At 38.9% G+C, this 24,911-nt stretch overlaps 1 protein-coding gene across 6 annotated transcripts in view; it reads left to right on the plus strand.

Annotated features, from left to right (window-relative positions):
• The window catches only part of LOC118471156 (uncharacterized), a 37,412-nt gene extending 28,619 nt beyond the window's left edge, over positions 1-8,793 (plus strand). For 3 of the 6 annotated variants that reach the window (XR_008603107.1, XR_008603109.1, XM_035953946.2), the window contains 2 exons: positions 7,267-7,352; positions 7,479-8,793. Coding sequence is in view for 2 of the 6 variants with exons in the window: in XM_035953946.2 (XP_035809839.2) it covers positions 7,267-7,352; positions 7,479-7,592 (200 nt within the window). In the remaining 4 variants the exon portion in view is untranslated. Of the gene's footprint in view, positions 1-7,266 lie in introns of all 6 variants that reach the window. The other 3 variants (XR_008603106.1, XR_008603108.1, XM_055014863.1) reach the window with 1 other exon arrangement.
• The last annotated feature ends 16,118 nt before the right edge of the window (positions 8,794-24,911 follow it).

Here is a 24,911-nt window from a genome sequence, read left to right on the forward strand (position 1 = left end):
CTAACATAATGCTACTATTCCTATAGTTTATGTATAAAAATGATTAGGATTATTATTATGATTATTATTATTATTATACAGTTTAAACAATGATGGAGATTTTTGAGACATTTCGCAATATGCTGGATGCATGCTATACCCATGGACTTTATTTTTATTTATTTATTTTACTGCTATTCTAGATAGAAATAAGAATATATTTCTGGACAAAGGCAGCACCCATTGGAATTGCAAATCAGTTTGAGTTTTCCTCCCTGCTGGGTGCCAGCAATGTTGACACCACAGATGGCTTTAACTTTTTGGTATTTTAATGGGCATGATATGAAAAATTGGGATGGCAGTTTTCCCATTTGAAAAAGTCCTGAGCAAACTCCCTCCTTTTAGTTCAAAGATGGCCGCTGATGTGAACCCCTGTTTTCAAACGCCAATGCGATTAGCCTGCCAAGTGCTGCCTAAACAGATCTACAGTAGAATGGTGCATTGCTGATAGCCAGAGGCCTTATCCTTTTTTTTTTTTTTTTTTTTTTGCGAGACACAGGAATTGGTCACCTGTGCTGTTGAATCAGATGCTTGTCCTTTAGAATGAGCCCAAATCTGGAAGTCAGGACTCCCCGTCTGATGATCTTTCTGGAAAGTGTAGCAAGAGCAGTTAAGAGTATTAGTAGAGATGCAGTCTGCTGTTGACACACTCCCTTCTGATCATAGGAAAAAACAAAAACTGAGCCCTCCAGCGAGCCACTCTAAATTGTCACTGACACTGTGTGAGACTTACAAATTATGCTCTAGTGAACACGAAAGTAAATAGCAACGTGGATGTTACTCTAGAGACATAACTGATTTGCTATTTCTCTCAAAATTGCACAGAAAAAAAATAGAGAAAATTGAATGCGCACAATAGGAAATATCTGTAAAGTCAAATCTACATCCTTAAAAATAACACCACCCAACACAATTTTCTCATTCTTATGGGTAAATGATCTAATGTACTGCAGGACTCCCTGGCCATATTAGTCACACATACACAGTTTATTGCAATGCAGTACAACAGCTCTGCCATATATTCTCATTACAGAGAACGCGCAATATGCATGCTTTTGTTTAAATGTTCCACAAGGTAATAATTCAACTATATGACTGTTTACTTCAGATACAGCTGCTGGTGGCATTGTACTGGGGTTGACTTTTTGTAAATTATGTTTCTAATATTCTTTCCTCCTCTTTCCTGTGTTTGTAAATGAGGGTATAGCATTAGAGACATTTACAGGCATAATGTAATTCAGCAGAACATCTCTGTAAACTGCAACCTGAAATGAACATATAGTTAGAGACGGATGTCAAATTAAAGGAAAACCTTGACCTCTACAGTGAGAGGACCTGATTCCTGTGGAGGGCATTCTGCGTCCATGTTTTAGATCCATTCGGCAACTTAGTGAGAAGACTCCCTCCAATCCAAAATTGTTCCGATGGAAGTGTTCTCCAGGATGACATGCTTCAATCCATTTGGCATGAGAGGTCATTGAATGGTTTAATGGGGATGAAAATTATGTTCATCTTATTTTGCGGCGACACACACTCACAATCACCAGATCTCAATGTACTGAACAACTATGGGAGATTTTGTAAAGATATGTTAGACAGAGCTCCTCATCACCATCATTAAAATGCCAAAAGAACTAATATCTTTTGGAAGAATGGTGTTCCATTCCTCCAGTAGCGTTCCAGAGACTTCATTACCAAAGCTGCAGTAAAGCTATTCTAGTGGCACATGGTGAACCACCTAACTTTATGAAATGTTTTCCTTTGTCATTTGTGTATAAGTATCTCAACAGTATCAATCCAAACAGAATATTAATTTCTTTTTAAACAATTTATCTCTACGTAGTGTGTGAGATTTTGCAGGGGTACCTGATAAAATGGTTCTTAACTATATAAGAAATGTGAAATTGATTAACTCATTTTCAATGCAGGTAAATGATAATATTTTTTATCATATAAGTATTATTGATTGTTGATATTATGATAGACAGTATATTCGCCATCATTTAGGGATGTTTAATCATAGAAAGGCGTTGGTATTTTCATTTTCATTGTTGGTCTAGCTTTATTTCACATATTTAAAAAAAATGTTAATGAGCTTTAGAGGGTACATGGTTTTACTATATGTACAGTGCAGTGCAAAAGTATTTAATAATAATTATCACACTTAAATGTTTCAGATCAAAATAATTTTAATAAAAGCACAAAATGCAATTTTTAGATGATAATTTTTACTTTTTGACGGTAAATTGCACAGGCCATTTTGCTTGATGTGAAAAAGTAATTGCCCCTTAAGCCAATCTACCAAATGCCCAAATTAATTTAGCAGTTGTCTTCAGTTTCACCAGACACACCCACATATGATTACTACCAGGCTGGTTGAATCTAAATATCACTAAATAGAATCTGTCTGCTATTGTGAAGTAGCTAAAGGGTCTCAAAAAGCAACACATGATGCCATGTTCTAAAGAGATTCAAGAACAGACTTAAAACAAAATCATTGGCATCTATCAGTCTGGATAGCGGTACAAAGCTATCGTTTTATAAAACTCTGGGACTCTAGGGAATGGCAGTGGCAGACATTATCCACAAATGGACACATGGAACAGTGGTGAACCTTCCCAGGAGTGGCTTTTACTACCAACATTTCTCCAAGAGCATGTCGTGCATTTTGTGTTTTGTATGTTATCTCTCAAGAAAAATAAATATTAGTTTGATCTGGAACATTCAAGTGTGAAAAATGTGCAAAAATAGAAGATATGTGGCAAATACTTTTGCACTATACATTTGGAACACAGATATGCCCTGAAAGTAGCTTCAAAAATAATTTGGATAATGAAAAGATTCTTACATATAGTCCTTTTTTTGTGGTATGTAAGTGTATTACACTTTACAACATCTACTGCAGTGACATTTCTTAACAGCAACAAGAGAAATCCTGTGCAGGGTTAAACTGTAAAATAGGATCCATTTGAGTGTGGAATTTTTTCTAATATTCCATTGTCAGACATCCTCATCAATCTCCAACTATAATCCATCATTGTCAAGTGAACAATGCATGCATTAATTTGAAGGAATGCATTCCTTTTTCCTCACACCCTCAGGCAATAATTTTAACAACTGTCAGCAACTTCTTGGATGCTGTAAGTACAGCTCACATCAATCGCCTCTGTAGAAGGAATAATGCACACTGAACACTGGTAGACTACTGTACACGGCTGAAAAGCCTGTACCATACGCATGCTTAAGAGAAATCAAAAGCACAGCACTTTCAGGCTTTAGGCTCTTGTGAGATCACATGGAATCTAATACAACACTTTACAGTGAACTACGGATGAGGCAACAAAAAGTAATCACGCAGTATATACAAAAGTGTAGATTTAAAAATACAATAGTTATGCTATTTTATTAGCAGCCTTAAAGTTACATTAATATTTTAAGGGCCACTTTGAGGCACTGTGACACCAAAACCGGTTGACAGATACATAGCCCTGAAAAATGATCACTTAATACTGCATTCAGCCCAACTCACTGACACAGAGGGTCTATCTGTATGGGTCAACATGCTTCCACTGACCCTCCATTCTTCTAGGGTGAGATGCTGCCTGGCTTTAGTGACCTGGTGCTGCTATCAGGAATAGAAATAAATTCAATAGCTCAGACATTTAAATGTCATTTAACCGATGAAGAAAAAGTGTGGTAGCAGGAGAAAGAGTAAATAGGAAGCGTATATACAGATTAAGAAAAGAGGGAGCTTATGGACAAGCAGAGGTTAAACCGAAGCTGATGTAATCCATGTAATTCTCAGGTTTAGCAGCGGCTTGGAAGGACCTACAGAGCAGACTAGAGTTGAGGCAGGTCGCGTATGATGAGGGTCTGCCGTCTGAAGGTGTCATTATAAAACTAATATGGCTAATGCATTAGGAAAGAATAGTCTTCTTATGCATTCAGCAAACACTTCCCAACAAAAACAGTCATTTGAAGTAGCCTGTCTGTCAGTGTACGTCAAGTATTTTGATCTTAACTAACGGCTGAAGGAAATATCTGGCATTATAGAAAATAAATGTGCAATTGCTAACTTGGTCAATGGTTGTAAGCATGCCACTCATGTAGACACAACGTAAAATTATCAGAGCTTGTTTGCAAAAAGCAGCTGCTTTCTGCTTCAACATGCTTGAAATGAGGTTAATGAGTGTTATAGATGTATATACAACTAGAAAAGTACTCAGAGAGGGCGGTACTCCACTAAGGCTGTTCATTTCCCCATATGGCATTGTCAGAAATGCTGCATTTGTTTTTTAGTTACTGAGTTCGGTTCGGACAGACGGATGAACGGAACGGAGCAGAATGGAGCGAGCCACACATTGTGATCGGTTCGCAATATCCGATGGAGGGGGAGTACGTGAATTGATGAGCTCAATACCGATTATGCGACATTGTCCAACGGGGGGGGAGTAACCAAATATTCGAATCTCAAAATAAATATTCGGATACCACTGTAACGACCGAATATTTGGATATCCGGATATTGGGGTCCAGCCCTAGAAACACCCCTACAATTTACTCAGTTGTTCCTTGTATATCATTTCCAATGGATAAGTCCCAATAAGCCCCCAGTGGTGGATTTGCAGTAGGATCGCAATCGTGTGATTATCAGCAGGCAGCTGACGTACCGTTCACTTGTAGCCATGCCGCTATCTCGCAATGATACAGAAATCTTTAACAAATCCGTGGATCCAGACTATAAGCCGCATCACTGCCAAAATCTAATCATTTGGTCCTTGTATCATTTCTGACCTTCTCTGAATATTTCATCCAAATCCATTAGTCTGTTTTTGAGTAATGTTGCTAACAGACAAGCAGACAGATGGACAAACGTACACCGATCATCACATAACTCTCCTGCGTTCCTTGGTGGAATAAATGTACCAAAAAAGTTGAAAAATCATCTAAAAGAGGCTGAAAACCTCCGTGGAGCTGGAAAGTATTCCAAATATTCCCTTTCAATCAGGCCAGTGGTAATTATTAGTACACACCATAATATATTGGATAACATGATGCATACAAAAATACAGTATAATTTGTTTTAATGGGAAAAGCAAAACATCATATGATATAAATGCAATGATTTGTTGTCTAAATAACACAAAGATTTTTTTTTTTTTTTAAATAGCACATGTCAGAGCTATATAGATATGAATGTGACTGTGAATGAAGATCAGTCAAATGATTATTTCCCATGATTCTTTGCTGGGTGACAATAACCTCTTTTTTCAAGGCTGCTGCAGTGTGCCTGAGGGGAGTGAAGAAATAATTTGTATGTGCTTGTGCCATGTGTGTTCTTGTGTGCATGCACTGAAATATGTCAGCGCATTTGTCTCTGTGTTATAAAACAAATATACGATGCATACGGGCAAAGCGGCACTCCATATTTCAAAACCCACTCATTGCTCCGGTGTCATTTCACCCTCTGAATGCTGGGAAGGGGTAAATAATGGAAAGGAAAGGAGATCGGCTCCCTGTTATGAAAAGGAATAACCTTTTTTTAATTTACCATAAGATGTCTCTAAGCACACAGAGAGATTTTCCTCAGACGTTTTTCTGCTTCATTTGCACTCCGCTCTGTTTTTGTCAAGCTCATCAGTTTTTGCTTGTGTCAAAAGCTCTTCCTTTCTAATGGATTTTCTGCTAACAGATTTTCTATTTACGATAAGAGGATGCTCTTGGTCTTTAAAAGCCCAAAGGAATGTTGATGGGAGCAGTTATATTCCAAACATGTCTAATAGAGTATTTTTGCATTGCTAGTGGAGTGAAATGTGACAGATATAAAAATGTACACCCCCTTTAGTCATTATGCATGTACAGTATATACAGGGCTTTTAATAATTTCATCAAAAAGAAAATCCAGGCATTTATGACTGAAGGTAAAAAATTGAATCACACATTGCAAGTCTTAAACTTTAAAACAGTTTGATACACAGCCCAACAATGAATTATGGACCACATTACCTGCTCTGGCTTCTCAGTAACACACTTATAAGAGCAGCTATATAAGGTGTCACCTTGTGAATATAGTTTTATATCTTCACCATGCTGAGTGTTCGCTCACACAAAATGCTGAAAGGCTACACGGACGCCTATCAGTTCTGTCAGTGCAAATGCCTGAAGATTTAAATTATTTCATCATGTATTGACACGACGGGGGCTGTGTCAGATATTGGAGGCAGTTAAGTGCAAATGTTGCCAACATAGATTTGTGTGGTTTTTTTGGGGGTTTTTTCTGAGGAATAACCTGGCATAATTGTTGATGGAAAAATGAGAAAGTAACTACAATGAATGGTTCGAAACCGTCCAAACCCCAAAAACAGAATGAACAAGAAAAGCACTCGGGGAGCACAGTACTCCATCAAGGCTGTTCATTCCCCCATATGGCATTGTCAGAAATGCAGCATTTTCTTTAAAATAAATTCAGCTTTTGTTTATTAGTTACTGATGATGAGAAATCACGGCAACATAGAATGTGGCCATTTAATATAGTTGTACCCACAAAATGACCATGTGGTTAGCACGGGCGTGTGTTATGCATGTGTACGTTATGTATGGATACCGAATCGCGTGACCCTAAATATGTAATGGGCGGTGGGAAGTGATGGGACTCGGAAGCACCCCCACAATTTAATCAGTTGTTCCTTGTATCATTTCAGAAGGATAAGTCCCAATAAGTCCGCAGCTGTCAATTTGTAGTAGGATTGTAATCATGTGATCGTCAACAGGCAGCTGACGTAGTGGTCACTTGTTGTTATAGTTACAGTGATGCAATCCTGCTATCTCACAATGATACAGAAATATTTAACAAATCCATGGATCCAGACTATAAGCCGAATCACTGCCAAAATCTAATCACTTGGTCCTTGTGTCACGTCTGACCTTCCCTGAAAATTTCATCCAAATCCGTTGTTCTGTTTTTGAGTAATGTTGCGAACAGACAGACAAACAGGTGGACAAATGTACACCAATCTTCACATAACTCCACTGCATTTGCTGGCTGAGTAATTATATTGGATTTCTTCTTTTTTGTTTGGGCACTTTCGCCAATATAAACACTTTTTTTTTTTTTTAACCTGTTTGTCTCCGTCAGCTCTTGAGGGAATTACTTGGCTCTGTATCCTCCACTAATTTTAGCAGCTAGTCTATGACTAAGACTGTCTCTCTGTCTGTCATTTCATGCAGGGCAGGTGAGGCTGTGCAGACGATTTATCAGCGCTTTTCAAGTGAAAACCTGCCTGCTGTTGCTGGAAACAACATGGATGAAAATGGTGAGCCAAAGACTAAAGCTGAGGGCTGTTAAACCACAAAAATGAGCTGATAAAACCTGTTTTCCTGCTGTAGAAAAATAACAGATCTTGCAGTGAAGCTCCACTTTGTGCTGTTATGCCAAATAGGGCTGGTCAAGACACAACAGGAAAGTGACCTATCTTCCCCAGGAACCAGGCACCCACAGAAGCAGATTGAGATGTGAGCATTTCTGTCTTTATTTACATTTTTTTCAAATCTAAGGAGCTTGAATTTAACATCAGGGTGAACAAAGGGTGATATATGAGTTATATAAAGAATCCCAACCAAGATGGCGTAACCAAAATGAAAAAGCGGGAGAACACATGCTGAGAAGAAATGACTGGCCCATCCTTACAAATTCTAGAGAACAACAAAGCCATCTGCACGGCATCAAGTACCGGTGGACACACTGGATTTAAGAGTCGCTGGTTTGGACAGGAGGGAGATGAATGATTTCTATGCAATATGACAGCGCCATCTTGGCTCCTTATGTTGTGGACCCATGTCACTGGACAGCAGCCAATCATCTGCAGGCTGGCAGCTGTTCCACCAATCACCACCTCTTCTGTGCACACTCTGTTTAACATGCACATTCACACCTGATGCACATCATGCAGATTCCAGACTGGGAAAGAAAACAGACTGTTTATACTACAAAATATGGCAGTCGTAACAATACGATGGAGTGCTTTTTTAATCCGCCTTTTCCGTGCATATGTTTCGGACATCAGGACACTGTCTTGTATTTTCTCCACCTGATCGTATGAGTTGTGCACTGACATTCAAAGGGGACTGATGTTTTCATTTTAACAGTCTATTATAATTATAATGAAATACTATTTATTTCATTAGTTTGACTTTACTCAACATCACTGAACTTCTGGTCTGTGCCATGTCATCAAGATATGTAAGTTAGAGATTTCACATGAAAACTAGACCTTATTTAGATTTATTCTGAATTTACCAATTAATAAAGGTTTCCAAACTCTACTGTTTAAAAGTTTGTGGTCTCTTAGAAATGTCCTTATTTTTGAAAGAAAAATGTGTCAGTCTAGACATTGTTAATGTGGTAAATGACTATTCTAGCTGGAAACGGCTGATTTTTAATGGAATATCTACATAGGAGTACAGAGGAACATTTCCAGCAACCATCACTCCTGTGTTCTAATGCTACATTGTGTTAGCTAGTGGTGTTGAAAGGCTAATTGCTGGTTAGAAACCCCCTGTGCAATTATGTTAACAAACATACGAATAAAAGTGTGAGTTTTCATAGAAAACATGAAATTCTCTGTGTGACCCCAAACTTATGTAATGGTAGTGTATGTTATTAATATCTAAGAATTAAATTGGAATTTGCGATGTCAGGGAAGGGTTTGTGTTTTCATGGTTGCCAACAGTGCATGTACATGTGTACATCAGTGTTTTGACATAGGCCTACATCTGAAACCGAAACAACTTCTAGAGGTTACCTATGATTGATGCTGTTTGACAGACTGCACATAAACTATGATAAAGTCTGTTCTGCGCTGACGACCTTCTGCCCTGAATGTGGTACTGTGCAAAACAGCCAGCTGATGACAATCGAACCTTTCTGTAGTTGCAATCTCCAGTGTATCATTATCACATTTAGGAATCACGGTTTTAGGCTGCCACTAAAGGAGAAGAGAATAATAATATCAGTGAGTTAGTATGCATAGACCAGTAATTTTAATAATTACAACGAAAGGGCATACATTTACATTCTACTGTATTAAAATATACAGACATTAATGATGCCTCAGTTAGGAAATTGTGAAATTGGCTTGCATCGCCTAGCCATGGTGTAATTAGAGTTACATATATTATGCTGAACCCACAGTAGCTCAACCTAAGCTCGCCAGCAATCTAAATGTAACAGCGAGCTAGCACATTATTGTTATTATTATAGAATTATTGTAGATAATACAACTCAAGAAAAGGGTTTTTAAGTTATGTGAAGGATAGGACAGAGAATTGTATCTGTAACTATATGCATCATTGAAGATGGAAGTTGGAAAGTCGAGCATCCCCTGATGACAGCCACGACCTAATTTAAACTTTTACATTTAAATATGATCAAATTTTTGATTATCTTTGCAGGAGTTGAATCTTAAAAGGTTGACTCATGCACAGACTCACTGCTGCTCACTGTCATACAAGCCTGCTGCTTTCAGTGGATCATTTGAGAACAGAGGTGCACAGTCACATTTTTGACAGAAGCAGTCATTTGGATTTATTGTTGATAATTATCAATCAGAATGCCTGAATTGGTCCTGATTGCAATCCTGTGAATCATCCCCACTTTCCTGTAATTTGATTATAGTCTTTATTCTGTTAAATCCATTGATTTACTGACTACCATGAATGCAGCTGATGGCACACCTGTTCGTGCCGTGTTTAAATCCCACTTGTACACTGTGTCACATTATGATGTTTGTTTGGAACAACCTGGTTATTTGTTCTTGATTTTTACACAGCGGTGTTGGCTAATGAACGGCAGGGTGACTGAATAAGAAGCAGGCTGATGGCACAACAGTGAGTATCAACCCTCAATAGAGGGTCCCTGTGTGAAGGGACCTCTCAGTGGTCTAGTTTATTACAAAATGAGCTGCAGAGTTTTATTTTAACAATGTAATGTGTACAATGGAAAGGTTCTTTTAAAAGTAGAAACAGCTAAATTAACTCTCAATGCATGGTATGTCTTCTTGCCAGTCCCTTGATCAAAATAGTAACAAAAGACATAGTTTTCTGACATTGCGAAGAACCGTGGGGGACTTCTTGTCTTCACCATGCATATAAAAATTGATCTCATGTGACTAGGATAGAAAGCATGTTTATAAACTACATTTATTACCTTACGTGCCGTTCCCATACACAGAGGCCAGTACTATACTCATCCACCCTCTGGTAGCCTCAGTATTTTATTATCACCGCTTCTACTAGAGCTGTGTTACCATCTCATTTAAATGCAGTGGAGCCACAATGTTGCATTGCGTTTAAAAGAGAAGCAAAAACCAACATTTAAAAATTATATTTTCAGGACGACAACTCCACTCCAGATTTTTCTTGCACTTGTTAACATGAACGCAGGAGGTTTCTGGGTTACCTTTTGTTCATATGGTGTTAATGTATAAAAACCTCATTCACACTACGTTTAAGCACGTATGTTCTCATTATTGCATTTCATTCTAACGAAATAGAACTTACAACCTAACTTACCCTTTGGTAAGTTGACAATGCAGCTCCTGTAGCTACCATTATGTATTGAATTCACTTGTGGGGTAGCCCAGCGCTATCCAAACATTCATGCTAAAATAATGATGATCCCTCACAAGTGAGAAATACAAACCACAGGAGGAAAAATCGAGCTAGTTAGTTACTCCTCTTCTTTCCACACACTGATGTATTAATCATCATGCTTCTCCAGTTAGAAGGTGTAAATGGGATATATCACCAAAATAAAATGTACCGCTATATTAAATTAAATTACACTTTCCTCTGGTCTTAAACACTGATGCAAACATGTAGAATAATGTAGCAGTCAAAAATATAACATTGGCCTTGTTGTAAGTTGACTATTCAGTATGGAAATGTTGCACATTCTACTCAAGACATAAGTTGAAATGGAAATACAGAGGGCAGGGATAATGTTTTAACAGATAACTAATTTTTATCGCTATATGTAAGACTTTTCTTTCCACACATCATGTTGTCTCCACTATCCAAAAGGGACCATTAAAATTAGCTTGAAACAGCCCATTAATGTGAGGGCAGACTTCTACAGCCACTGTATTTGAGACAAATATGAGAGCAATCAAAGAGAACTACCTCCTCATCAATAAACCACAATGATCCCATCCATCTCTCCAGAGCTATGATGGATAGACATGGACTAGTCTAATTAAAGGATGAATTATGGAATGGATTCAATTCATCACTATTCTGTCATTGCTATTAAATTCACAGTCAGTCCCGTCTTTCCGTATCTGGGTTGCGCTGCTTTTCTGCAACTATCAATCATGAATCAAGAAAAAATTAGTCCCAGCAGGGGATGTAGTTTATCTGGGCCACACTTCTGGTGGAACAACTCTCTGCTTTAGGTATTCATGTTAAAATAGGCCTCATGTGTAAGGATCCCCTGTGTACACTGCTGAACCTTCTTGACTGCATATGGCAGCCAATATGGCGTTAGAACAAACATGGTGGGAGAGACAATTGAACACTCTCACGGTCCACACAAACATACAAACACACAAACACACACATGCACACACATGCGCACACATTGGCACAAAGTCAGACACAGACATGTATTCATGCTCGCAAACAAACACACTGGTACACACAAAACCCTGGATGAAGATTGTTAGGATATTATTGATTGAGTTGGCTGTGTTGTGCACACACTGCACATCATACCAACCAGTGGAAATAAGATAGATTTCAAATAAGCGCCTCTTAGCAAGGACTCGCTTCTGCTTTATGAAGGATTTATGAGTGTTCATATTGAGGTCAATTAACATTTCTGTAAAAAGAACAAGAAAGTAAAAAGAGGGACGGAGAATGATACACCTGGGGCCGATGACTGCAACATACCCAAGGCCACAGATGTCACATTTGTCAAAAAAGAGGTCCAAGAGCAAGACTCAGAATGCAGATAAAAAGTTAGGAATCTTACACTCAAAATGTAACAAGGATTCAAAAAAATAAATAAATAAATAAATAAAATACAAGCAGGCAACCAACGTACACAAGGAAAGGGCTGAGGCAAGATCTAAAAACACAGGCAAGGGCAAAGGCATGATCCCAATCAAAAACAGGCAGGTAGAAAACTGGAAAACCAAGGCACAAGCCATTAAATCAATCTTTCATGTGAGTAGTGGTGATTATTTGATGCAGTAGGTGGGAAAGCAGGGCTGTTGGGAGTCGTTGATGTGAAGAGAAAAGACAGAGGGTCATGGAGACACAAAAACTAGATCAGGGGGAATGACTAAATAGAAGACAGAAAACCAAAACCATGATAGAACCTCCCCGCTCAAATAGTGAGGCGACTGGAGAGTTGTCATGTCGTGATGACCTGGCTTCTGGAGAGCAGAGGAAGTGGGTAACACATAGAGCCTTTCACAAGGACAGCCTGAAGTCAGAGCAAGCAAGTGAGCCCAGTATCAAGAAAAACCTCTCATAGGTAGGCAAATGCACGAACCCTAAGAGAACAAGTTCAGGGCAGAATGTGGGATGAGCAGGAGGGTAAAGACAAGCAGTTGGGCCAGTGCTGATAGACTCAGGTTCAGAGTTAGGAACAGGTGAACTGGGGAGTGCTTGGAAGCTGTACTAGATAGGAAGCTATCAGTTTATGTGCCAGCTGACTGGATGACTAGCTGTGGGCCAGCCAGGTTGAAGCTAACAAGCTAGCAAACTGGGAAAGGGGCTGGAGGTGAAGCAGGCCCAGTGTAATCACCAGTAGTATTGATCACAGGCTCAGAAACTGGATCAGACATGAAGCGAGTAGATCAGAGGTCAGTTGACTCAGGATCGGGACCAAACAGGGAAATAGCAGGCTTGAGGTTACTCAGCTTAGGAGCTGGACCAAGCAGGAGGTTAACAAGCTGATTTCTAGTCGGCTTACAAACAGGTGAGTGTTCCAGCAGCTGGTCAGTTCAGGGGCAGGGTTGTGATTGGTCGAGTGGAAAACAGACTGGAGTCTGGTCAACTCATGAGGGGACTTATGGTTAGTATAACCCAAGCTAGGCTTAGATTAGAAGTTGCATGGTGAATACAGAGATGCTTGTAAACTCATCTGGAGATTAGCTGGATCTCCATCAAGGCATATATGCTGCTGTTTTAAGTTAAATGTCCCTGTTGCCTTCAGTGACTGCATGCAGTCTTTTAAGCTCCTTCATGTAGAACCCAAGGTCTGTTGAGTCCATTTCAGGCCAGATTGTACTCTCTTATATTTCAAAACATGACCCAAGAGCATGACTCAAAAAGCAGTTGACATGTTAAAAATCTTTACTTCAACAAAACAAGGATACACAAATCCATGCAGGCATCTAAAGTACAGAGGACTAGGCTGAGGCAAAATCCGAAAACAAGGACAAGGTCAAAAACATGATTAAGATCAAAAAGAGCCAGGTTATAAACAGCACACTGGAATGCCAGGGCACAAAGCATTAAGGCAATCTGGCAGATGAGCAATGGTAAACTGGGAGTAGTATACTGCAGGGGTTGATTAGCAGAGTGGAAAGAGGTGAGCAGAAAAGGTGGTGACAATCAGGTGATGCAACAGGCAGGAAAGCATGGCAGGTGGGAGGGGTTGTTCTGAAGATGCAAGAGGGGAGCTTAGGAGCAAAAAAAACAAACTGGATGGAAATAACAACTGAAAACAAAACTGTGACAAGAGGGACCGGTGCACTTCAGTATCCCTCTCCTCATCAGGGATGTCAGTGGACATAAGCACCTGTCAAAGGGATCAAGCAAACAAGCCAATCGGATCACAGTATCTGAATACAAAACACCATTCAGTGGTTGCTATCAATTCATACTCTCCGCAATACATTTCAACACTTACTCACACAACACTACATATGCACTTGTGCTTCTGTGAGTGTGTGTGTGTTCGTCTGCATGTAAAGTGGAAAATCTATTATACAGCAGAACACACAAGAAAGAGGGTAAGAAAGAGAGAGTGGGTGAAAAATGCCTCAGGCTCCATGTAGTTCTATTAGTGGGGCTGCTGAAGGAGTGCAGTAGAATGGACCACTGCAATCCTTTTTTTCTTCCCACAAAATTATGCAGACTCCAAAATCTTTTGAATTTCAATGTTTTGCAAGATGTTAACAACATGACTTTCAAAACAACTCTGCAGCACCTTGGAATAGGAAAGTATTTTAACTCACAACACAGGAATTTCCAAATTACACTGTTTGATATTCATTTTCAGGTTGACACGGACATGTCTATGTGGAAAGGTGGTGTTTTGTGTGTGTGTGTGTGTGTTTTTTTTTTTTTTTATATGATCTCAGTTAAATGGAATTTTTACCGTAGCATCTTTCATTTCAGTTGCAGCGATGGAACTGTTAAGTGAACTGTGACCTTCAATCTGTGTAGTGTCATTAAACAACCAGTCGCAAATAGAAATGTAAACCAATTACGCACCCAGAAGGGGCATTAATTATGAGAAAAGTTTTCCTATAAAGAAGTTATCTTGCTGCAACGTACACTGAGAACAACTATTTACCTTTGGATCCTCTAAATGGTCTGAAGGCTTTGAGCTGATGTATGATCACAGAAAGGGTGCCGTAGATTTGCTTCAATAACAGATAAATTGCTTTTCAGTTCAGTGTTTTCTAATCTTGGATCACATTTGACAGACTTTATGACCATGAATTGCCTCTTGGGAAAAGGAGCAAGTAAAATTAGTGTTCATAATGAATGTAACTGCATTACACCTTCTTTCGGGAAAACACGGGAGTGCAATTAGCAGGACTAATGAGTAAAACTTGCTTACAACCCAAAAGGGTTACATGCATCTTTTATATGTGACTGCATCATGCAATTGTTTTTGGAAAAGACACATAGCAGCTTGTCCTAAAATATACTATATATATATATATATATATATATATATATATATATATATATATATATATATATATATATATATATATATATATATATAATATAATATAACTAAAATATATAGCTTTTTTTTTTTTGCCCCTTTCGTAAAATACATGCTGTACATTCACAACTGCTTTTATTATTGTTATTATTTATTATGTTTGTTCACTTAATGGGGCTTTGGCTATTAGTCAACGGACTTAATTTACATCTCAATTAAAATATAATGAGTGAATACCAGAACAGTGAAAAATGGAAAGTACACACAAGGAGATGTAGAAAAATAACATCTTCCAAGTTTAAATAAAGCAATCAAGTCAAAAAGCGGATTATTACATGTAGGCAACGAGACACAGAGGTTTTGTTTATTCATGGTTGATAGAGCTGAGGCAGGATGGGAGTGATAAATAATGACAAAAAGAAAGTTAGCGACATGTGACCAGTTTTTCCATCAACCAGCCCCTGGCCCTTAAAAAAAAATACTAAAAACAACAAAGCATGATTTTGAGGGTATTTGCTCTTAACTCTGAATACATAATGTTGAACTGTGTCAGGAATCAGTGCGAAAACGCATGCAGGATGATGGAAATGACATCAATGAGATGCCAATCTATTAAAATACACACAAAAAAGCATGTATTACCATCTGTGTACAAATTCACACATGCACAATAGAGCACAAATACCTCACCACCTTCATAAACTCCTGCGTAAACCAGAACTTCTTTGTTTCTGTGTGGATCAGCAGTTCATGCATAGACTGTAGCATCAGTAAAACTCTCACAGGATCCATGTGCAAGTTTTATGCTGTGATATTTAGCCTTTAAGGATGCGTGCTGCTGTGGATAAAGTGCTGGATCATTTGAGTGTAACAGAAGAGACAGCGGTATTTGCAATGGATTTGCTGAGGTGAGTCAGAGGTCACACCACATGTGGCTCTGTTCTGCTCACCAGTGAGTCTAACCTTTGCTGTGCTCCATTAGCAACAGAGACTGTCTCTTGGGGTGGAACAGGGTGAAAGGAAATGAACAGCTGGACTGATTTCCTGTCTCTTTGCTGTTTGATGCTTGGGGGCAGATTTGCTAATTTCCATACACAAAGCAAACCGAATGGTTTTGTTGACATTCCACACTTCACTTGAATAGTTTTTGTGAAGTTTGCGCATGCTTGTGACTGCACATGTGTCCTTTTTGATCGATATGTCAGGCAAGCTCGTGACTGGAAGGCCACCAGTTGAAATCCCTGGACTGCCTGGGAAAATATGGGAGGGAAAAATGCAAATATGTAATTCTCTACATTTCCTCGGCAGCTGGTACTGAAGTGCACTTGAGCAAGACACTGAAAAGCCAAACTGTTTCTATGAAACTGCATTCACATTGTTGCTCTGGTCAGCTCTGGTAGGCTTCCAATGGCTGAGCTGGGAATCAGATGCAAAATGACATATGCATAACTTGCTCTTCTTTGGATGAATAAATATCAAAATATTACTACTGTAATGTAAACAGCACGTCAGATCAGCACCTTCAAGTCCGAGGCCATGGTTCTCTGCCGGAAACTGGTGGACCCTTCCCTCCAAGTTGGTGGGTAGTTGCTTCCCCAAGCAAAGGAGTTCAAGTATTTTGGGATCTTGTTCGCTAGTGATGGGAAAATGGAGCAAGAGATGGACAGGCGGCTTGGTGCAGTGTCAACAGTAGCTGCTGGACCAAACTGTTGTGGTGAAGAGGGAGCTGAGCCACAAGGCAAGCTCTTGATTTATCAGTCCATCTACATTCCAACCCTCACCTATAGTTATGAGTTTTAGGTAGTGACCGAAAGAATGAAATCACGGGTACAAGCGACTGAAATGAGCTTCCTCTGCAGGGTGGCTGGGCTTAGCCTTAGAGATAGGGTGAGAAGCTCAGACATCCAGAGGGAGCTCGGAGTAGAGCCGCTGCTCCTTTGCGTCAAAAGGAACCAGTTGGGGTGGTTTAGACGTCTGATTTTGAGGCCTCCAGGGAGACTTCCTTTGGAGGTTTTTCGAGTGGGAGGAGATTGAGGGTAGACCCAGAACTCTCTGGAGGGATTATGTATCTCGCCTGGCCTGGGAACACCTCGGGATCCCACAGTAAGAGCTTCAAAGTGTTGCTAGGAGGAGGGACGTCTGGAATGACCTGCTTCATCTGCTGCCTCCGTGACCCGACCCCGGATAAGCAGAAGAAAATGGATTGATGGATGGATGTAATGTAAACACATATTAAAGGTTGTGTTTACATTTTTGATGTGGTAACTTCAGGGCATAGAAACACTTGATTTTATACCAAATGCTCACATTAATATCTAAATTCATTTCATATTGATAAATGTACATGAAAGACCAAGGGAAGTCTTTAATGTTGCTTATATTTCTCGAACAATCAATCTTTTATAGAAAGCTTCAGTGAGTAAAAAGATTCTCGCTTGGAGGACTGGTTGCAGAGCTACATTGGAATCCAAAGTGAGCTCCCCTCGGTAGCTTGAAGAGCTCTTTAATCTTCCTTTTCCCATCTCCTTCCCCCTACAGTATCGTGACTTATCTCTTCATTGTTGGATGAAGTGAATAGAGAGAAGCCAGGGTGAACAAGGTCTTGTTCTTTTGTGATGGCGCACTTATTGACGCAGCCACACAAAAAGCAGCAGAGAATTAGAAAGTGGCTGGTAAGGAGGCGCTCTGTGCTAATGAAGTGTATCCTTCACTATCTATCAACTGTCTCACGGCAACTATCAACGAACAAAATCAATACAGACGTGGTCAAAGATTCAGCAGTGCTTGAATGGGAGTGTTCACCCCAATCTTTACTCTTCTCTTTGTGTCCCCTCTTCGGCTGATGGCACTAAACTCATTCCACATTAGAAGATGATCCCCGCTGCTGTTTGGCTGTGGCTTCCTCTTATGTTTAACCAGTGTGACCCAGCATAATGCAGCTGCAGTTATCAGCTTTATTTTAGCAGTCTGGCACTCATCAAAGATTGTGTCGGAGAATTTCTAGAACTGTGTGTGCTGTAATGCAGATTTCCCATGCATAGAATTTGAGAGTCGAAGGTTTTCCCACGATGAGAATTATAATAAGGATGAAATAAATATAAGCAGCATTGGTGTGACATTGATAAAGCACACAAAATAAGGGTCTGGAAACTGGTGGGTGGCGACATTTTCCTTTAAGCTAATGTTTTAGTTAGTCCCACTATATCAATGGAAGGCAACTACAGTATGATTAATTGAGATATCAGTGCTTTTAAAATTCTTTCTTTCTACAGTATGTGCAGCGTACACAATGGACCAAGTTGATCTCTTCCACTAAAACCAACACCCACCCAAAACTTCAATGTCTCCATCCTATAACTTTCTTCCCCCTGCATAAAGGACACACTATCTCTCGTATTGGATATAATGTGTGAGCTGCAGAACTGTCAGATATTAATGTAAGTCACACCAGTATCCTCAGGGACACAAGGCATTAAACTGAGCGCTTAAAAAAAATCTGCTTATGAATACAATTCCAAAGAAGACTGGTCTGGGTTTTTTTTTGTGTGTGTGTCCTGACTGTATTCTGGTAGCATTTTAGACTGTGGATAGAGGCATTTACAGTTTGTAGGCTGACTGGATGTACTTATTTGATTAGCTAGAAACTGCCCCACAACATCAACAAACTTTCTACAGAAAACTTCATGATACCAAGAAGTTAGTTGTCAGACTTCCCACAGTGTAGTAGAGTCTGCTGAAACTTGAAGCTTTAAAATGTAGCTTTCGTTGACCTTTCTGTACTTATAATCTGTTGGGCTGCATATTTTAACATGTTTGATTACAGCTGAGTCACTCCTAAAGTATCGCCATATTAAACACACATTACTGTGATGTGAAGTCACAATTGGTAAATTGTTATATTCATTAAAAAAACAAAAACAAAACTTGTAGCTCTCCTGCTGTTTGTGTGTTTTCACTCTCAGCTGGGCATTTCTCGCTGTATTTTAGATGCCAAGTTATAGATAGTAGAGAATGTCTTACAGCTCAGTCAGGACAAAACTAAAGTGTTCGTCATTGGTACTGGAACTCGGAGTGAGAAGCTGAATGTGAAACCACAGCACTGCAATTAAATGTGTGTCAGCAAGCTGGAAACCTTGGAGTCATGTTTGAGTCAGATCTCTGTTTTGAGCTCATGTTATAAAGTTAAAGAAGAATACATTTTATCATTCAAAGAACATTGCCAGGGTGCAAATATCTCTCTCACTAGCCAATGCAGAGACACTACTACATGCTTTAATTAACTGCAGGACTGACTGTTGTAGTGCTCGAAGAAGAATATATCTCAATTACAACGGCTTCAAAACTCAGCTGCACGTGTGCTGACTAAGACCAGGAGGAGAGAACACATCACAACAACTTTAAAGTCTCTGCACTGGCTACCCATCTGTTACAGAATTGATTTTAAGATCCTTTTATTGGTGTATAAAACTCTTAATAGTCTTGGTCCTACCTATTTATTGGATTTGTTTTAAACCTCCTAGAACCCTCGGGTCTTCTGGCACTGGCCCTTTAATTATATCCAAAGTCAGAATAAAAGCCCACGGTGAGGCAGTGTTTTGTATGGTCCACGTCTCTGAAACAGCCTTCATGTAGACCTGAGGGCAGCATGGAATGTTGGGATTTTAAAAAGCTAAACTTGTACCTTTTTAAGGGTTTAATTCTTAGATATCTTTTTTTCCCCTTTGTTCAAATTTATGATGGCAGATTATATACAGAACTGACCACATGGTGAAAAGTAAAAGACACCACATGTTTACTTCTGTACAACACACATGTTGTACAGAAGTAAACATGGAAGCCACTGAAATTTACCGTTGCATTTTTACAATTCCACAATGTCATTTAGCAGATACTTTTATGCAAAGCAACACAAATCTGAAAGTAGAAACAACACAAGCAACAATCTAGTCAGGAGAAAACAACCTGGATCAGTGCTATAAAACAAGTTCAAGTGTATTAATAGGAAGGTGGTGTCTACAGGCAGTGCAGATGTAATAGGATTTTTTTTTCTTTTGCAGTCTGTCAAATGCAAAGGTTTTCAGTGAAGAGCTGAGTTTTTAGTCTTTTCTTAAAGACTGCATTTATAGAAAGTCGAAGTGGAAAGGAAGCCAGACAAATTGTAAAAAAGCATCCCTTCAAGTACTTACAAGCTCTAAACATGTTGCTATCCCTCCAGTGATTACCTTCATCACAGCTGTCATCCATGTTTGTGGTCAGTAATCGATTCCCACCAGCGCCACTCCCATAGCTGTGATGAAGGTCACATCTGATTTAGCACCGCATATGGAAGTCGCTGACATTAGAATTGAAAAGATTATACTCTATGTGTGTTTTGCTGTTCATATTGTTATGAGAAAAACAGATCTGAGACTCATATTAGCACCGTTTAGTCTGAGTGTAGCCAGAACAATGGTTCTGGTTAGGGGTTATGGGTATTGTTAGGATCTGTACAACAGTAATTTGGTCTAAAAGGAGAGGATTTTTAAAAATTATTTTTTTTATTTTTAAAATGGGCCAGTTCGTATTAATGAACATTAACACATAAATACGAGAGATTCTAGCCATTTGGCTAATTTCCATCTTGAGTCCCATTTGCAGGTTAAAAATTTTTTAAAATTACAAATAACACCATAACTGAACAAAGTCATACAAGCAACAAGCGAGAACACATAGTGCACACAAAAAGACAAAAGGGACCAATCAAGCTACCAAGCAATAATTAATTAATGTTTGTACATGACTTTTTTAATTAACCTTTATTCATATAGGTAATCTCACTGAGACACAGGGTCTCTTTCTCAAGAGAGACCTGTCCTCAAATAACATAACAAGACAACACTGAGTCACTGACAAACAACACTAAAGGACCTTTACTAGACAGTATAACAATATAATATAACACTGAGTTACAGACAGACAGGTTCATGACAAAACACAACATAGACACCAAAATGGATGTGCAAAAGCACCAAACAATAAAGTTAAAATTTAAAAACATTAAGAACAAGTCCTAAAATATCTTTCCATAGTATTATATTGCAAATATTACTTTGTTACTATTGCACATATCCCTCTATCGCTATTGCACATTGTTATACTACACTTTCCCCACAGTTCGCTTAGTCAGACCTTTCCTCACATGACCTACAGTCACTGACTGAAAAAGCTCTGAGAGGGACCACTCAGCAACTTCAGGTTTCTTTGCAACTTATTGGAGAAAACCTTTTCAGTCAAAATATGACATTCACATGGACTCCACCAGGTCCTCTAGCCTGGTTCTGCTACAGGCTTTGCCAGGATACTACGTGACTATGGATGTTTATTTTTTTTAGTTTCTGGTGCTGTTTTCAAATTCTGTATTTACATGAACATGAGCAGGAATTTTTATTTTATTCAAATGACACACTTTACCTTCTTTTTCTCTTGGGAGGCAAAACACGAACAAATAGCTAATCTCACTTGTATCCACTGACACCTTTGGGGGCAGTGATATAAAATCCTCCCCAAATCTTTGAATCTGAAAGCCACACCATCTCATAAATACTTTAAAATAAATCACCAAGGCATTAGGAATAACAGTGGGTGGAAATTTACAGTTGGGGAGACTCGGCTGGGTGGTTAATGGCAACATTTCAAAGTAAAAAATACATCAAAGTGCTTTTCTGGCTCCTCAGTTCAAATGACGACTGAACCCAGTTTGACGTGGTTCTCAATTTTTATTGAACGATCTATCAAAACCATCACTCTCTTCCTCTTGGACTGCATAAAGCCAGAGGAAATGGAGCCATTAGAGGGTTCCATCACAAGAGCAAATGTCATCACTGGTTTCATCTCCTGGTGCAAGAGAGATGCATTCCTTAACATCACAGTGTGTAGCTTTTATTTGATAACAGGGAGAGAAAAAAAGAGTAAAAGTTGAATAAATTTGATATGGGCGGAGGCAATCAATAACCATTTGAGGCTGGCCTGACACTGCAATAATTACGTTTTTTCTTGTTTTTCTTTCTCACTTAACCTACCCAGAAGAGAGTTGCACTTATAGCTATAGAGATTTTTCCCTCCCATTATCTGGTAAAATTAATAAAAATTCAAGCAGCTTCCCTTTTATAACAAATATATTGAAAAATCCACCCCACTGAAAGAGTATAGCACGGTGATATTTGATCGAAGAGACAGTTTTTCTACTTTATTTCCTGCACAACTTGAAAGGGTGGTGAATGAATTCTCAGCTCCTCTGTCTTCTGGCGGCGTTATCATATCCTGCTGAAATAAGGCCATCTCACCAGCTCACACAGAGTGAATTGTGGATTGTACATAATTACTGATTCCTACTGGCATATTTCATACTGAGCAAGATAAATTAAATGATAAGAATCTCAGTCTTCTTAGTACTTATTTCCTCCTTCAATGCATGTAAGACGGAAGCACTGACATTACATTTCTTTTTTTTTTATTTCATTTTGGGGCCATGAGAGCATGCAGCATTTACTGGCTGGAAAAGCAATTATCATGAGCTCTAAGGACGTTTGCAGACAACAGGCTCTGTAGAAGTTATTTTTTGTCACTGTGATGTTTTTATTCTGAAATTTGGTGCAAAAATCCACCCTGTTATTAAAACATCTACCTGGAAACCAAAGATGACTGAACACAAAGGAACATATTTTATCATCTTCCCCAGCCAGCAACCCAGCATTCAAATGGTGAACATAAGCTGCAGCAGTAATTGTTCCTCTACTAAGAATTTATCACAAACCTGAGAGGGCATAATGCATTTTAAATCAGACGAGTATAACTGTCTAATTCCAGGCACAACTTGAGGCCTTTGTGGCATTGTTAGAAAAAAGCAATGGCATAATTGCTTTGATATTTGAAACATTTCAAATATCAAAGCTGTGGGTCTATTCTGTAGGGGTAATGACTCATAAAAAAATATAAGGGAGCTGTTTTTCGCTGTTGTTCTTGGCTGCGTATCTGACTTCTCAAGCGATTTTCCTTTCGCTGCCTTTCAGAAATTGCTCGACTTTTCATGATTGAAGGAGAGGGAATTGTCTCTCCGAGTGAGCTATTGTGTCATAAATCAAAAATGTGATGAACCTGAAGTCTTGCAGAAGGGAATTGAATTAATTTATTATCAAGCAAGAGTTTCTAACTGTACCGTCTGACTCATTTACAGATTGATGAATGTATGAATATATCTATATACACTGAAGGCTCTCTTTGTATGGAAAAGTTGATCCTGCTGCAAATATTGGAGTAAAACTTAAGAGGTGACAGATAGAGCTAATGTTTTATTTTTTATTTCAAAACAGTTGTAAAGAGGCGGGTAACAGTGTCATGATGATATAGCATGTTGTGTTGTTGCTACTTGCAGCTTGTCTGGTATTGGGAATAGTCTTTTTGTTTCCTTGGTTTTTAATCAGCATTCTACTTTGGCACAAGCTCAAATATTTCAACTTTTCAACATTTTGAACTTTTTTCCCCCCAATCTATCACTGCCATAGTGTTGAAGTTTAACCTTTCTTTCATATATTTTCACTAAATTTAGTCCAGACATTCATGCAACTTGGTGGACATGTTAATCATACAGTGGCCCCAACAAGTATTTGTACACACTATGCTTGAAAAAAGACATTATATCAGATAAGAAAATTGCAAAGCAAACAGTATTTATTTTAAAGCGCACAAGCCCACTTGTGAAGCAAAATATCCAAAGCAAAAGAAGTTTGATAGGGGTTTAATGATAAAACATTGGATATTTGGATGCCTAATAGTGGCTTCATCAAAGATCAGTTAGCTTGCAGAACTAATTAACAATGTCTGGGAATGGAATCAACCAGTTTTTGTATTAACTGTTCTGACAAGTTCCTCTATATTTCAGCCAGCTAAGCTTTCAGTTTATCCACACTAGCGCATCAACGAGCTGATTTTTTTTCCTTCATGACTCATAGGTGTTCTGTGAGATTTAGATCAGAGCTCTAAAAGGGACATTCTAAGACACTGATTTTCTCCTGGACAAAATATTCTTTCAACTGGTGGCTGTTGGCTTTGAATCATTATCCTGTTGAAAAATCCTCTTTTGTTTGAATTCTTCGCTACATGTTGGAGTTCGTGACTCCAAGAGTTTTAAGTGCACAATCACCACTGTAGGCAAAAGAGCATCTTACTTTTCCACTTCTAAGATGCACGGTACCCTGAGGGTAGTCCAGTTGGAATTCTTCGCCTGACTCTCTCCACACAACTTTCTACCAACAGAATCCTGTAGGCTGAATTCAAGCTCATCTGAAAACAACACATTTCCAAAAGCTCTTGCCTTTATGTGTAAATTTGATCCAAGCTGTTTTATTCTTTGAGGTCATGGATGGTAGCCACTGTATCACTCTCCCTCTGTATCCACACTCATAGATCCTATTACTAATGGCCTGTGACTTCTACCTGGTAACTGTTGTTGATTTCTGAAGCTACCCTTGCAGCCTTTTCACTCTTGTTTCTCTTGATTTTATTTTTTTTTTCTGCAATTCTGCAGTCCAATCTGCCGCTGGTCTTTTTGGTTCTGCTGGTGCGCCTTCTGTTCTCAGGCACCGGTTTTCCATCTCTGAACTTTGTGACAACATATCAAACCAGACAATGCAAGGTTGTGTTTATTGTTGATCTCATGAATAGAATGGCTGCCTTGAATGCAAGCAAATCATGCGCAACCTTTTCTTTGTGCTCACTTTACTTGTCTTTGCCATTTTTTGCAGGCATTTTAATGAACCAGTTTCAAGATTATTTAGTAAGTGTGTACAACACCTGGCAGAAATTATGGAACCATCACTCTTGGACAATGTTCATTCAGTTGTTTAATTTAGTAGAAAAAAACAGC

This window comes from Amphiprion ocellaris, chromosome 2 (genome assembly GCF_022539595.1).
Source record: "Amphiprion ocellaris isolate individual 3 ecotype Okinawa chromosome 2, ASM2253959v1, whole genome shotgun sequence".
Classification (NCBI taxonomy): domain Eukaryota; kingdom Metazoa; phylum Chordata; class Actinopteri; family Pomacentridae; genus Amphiprion; species Amphiprion ocellaris.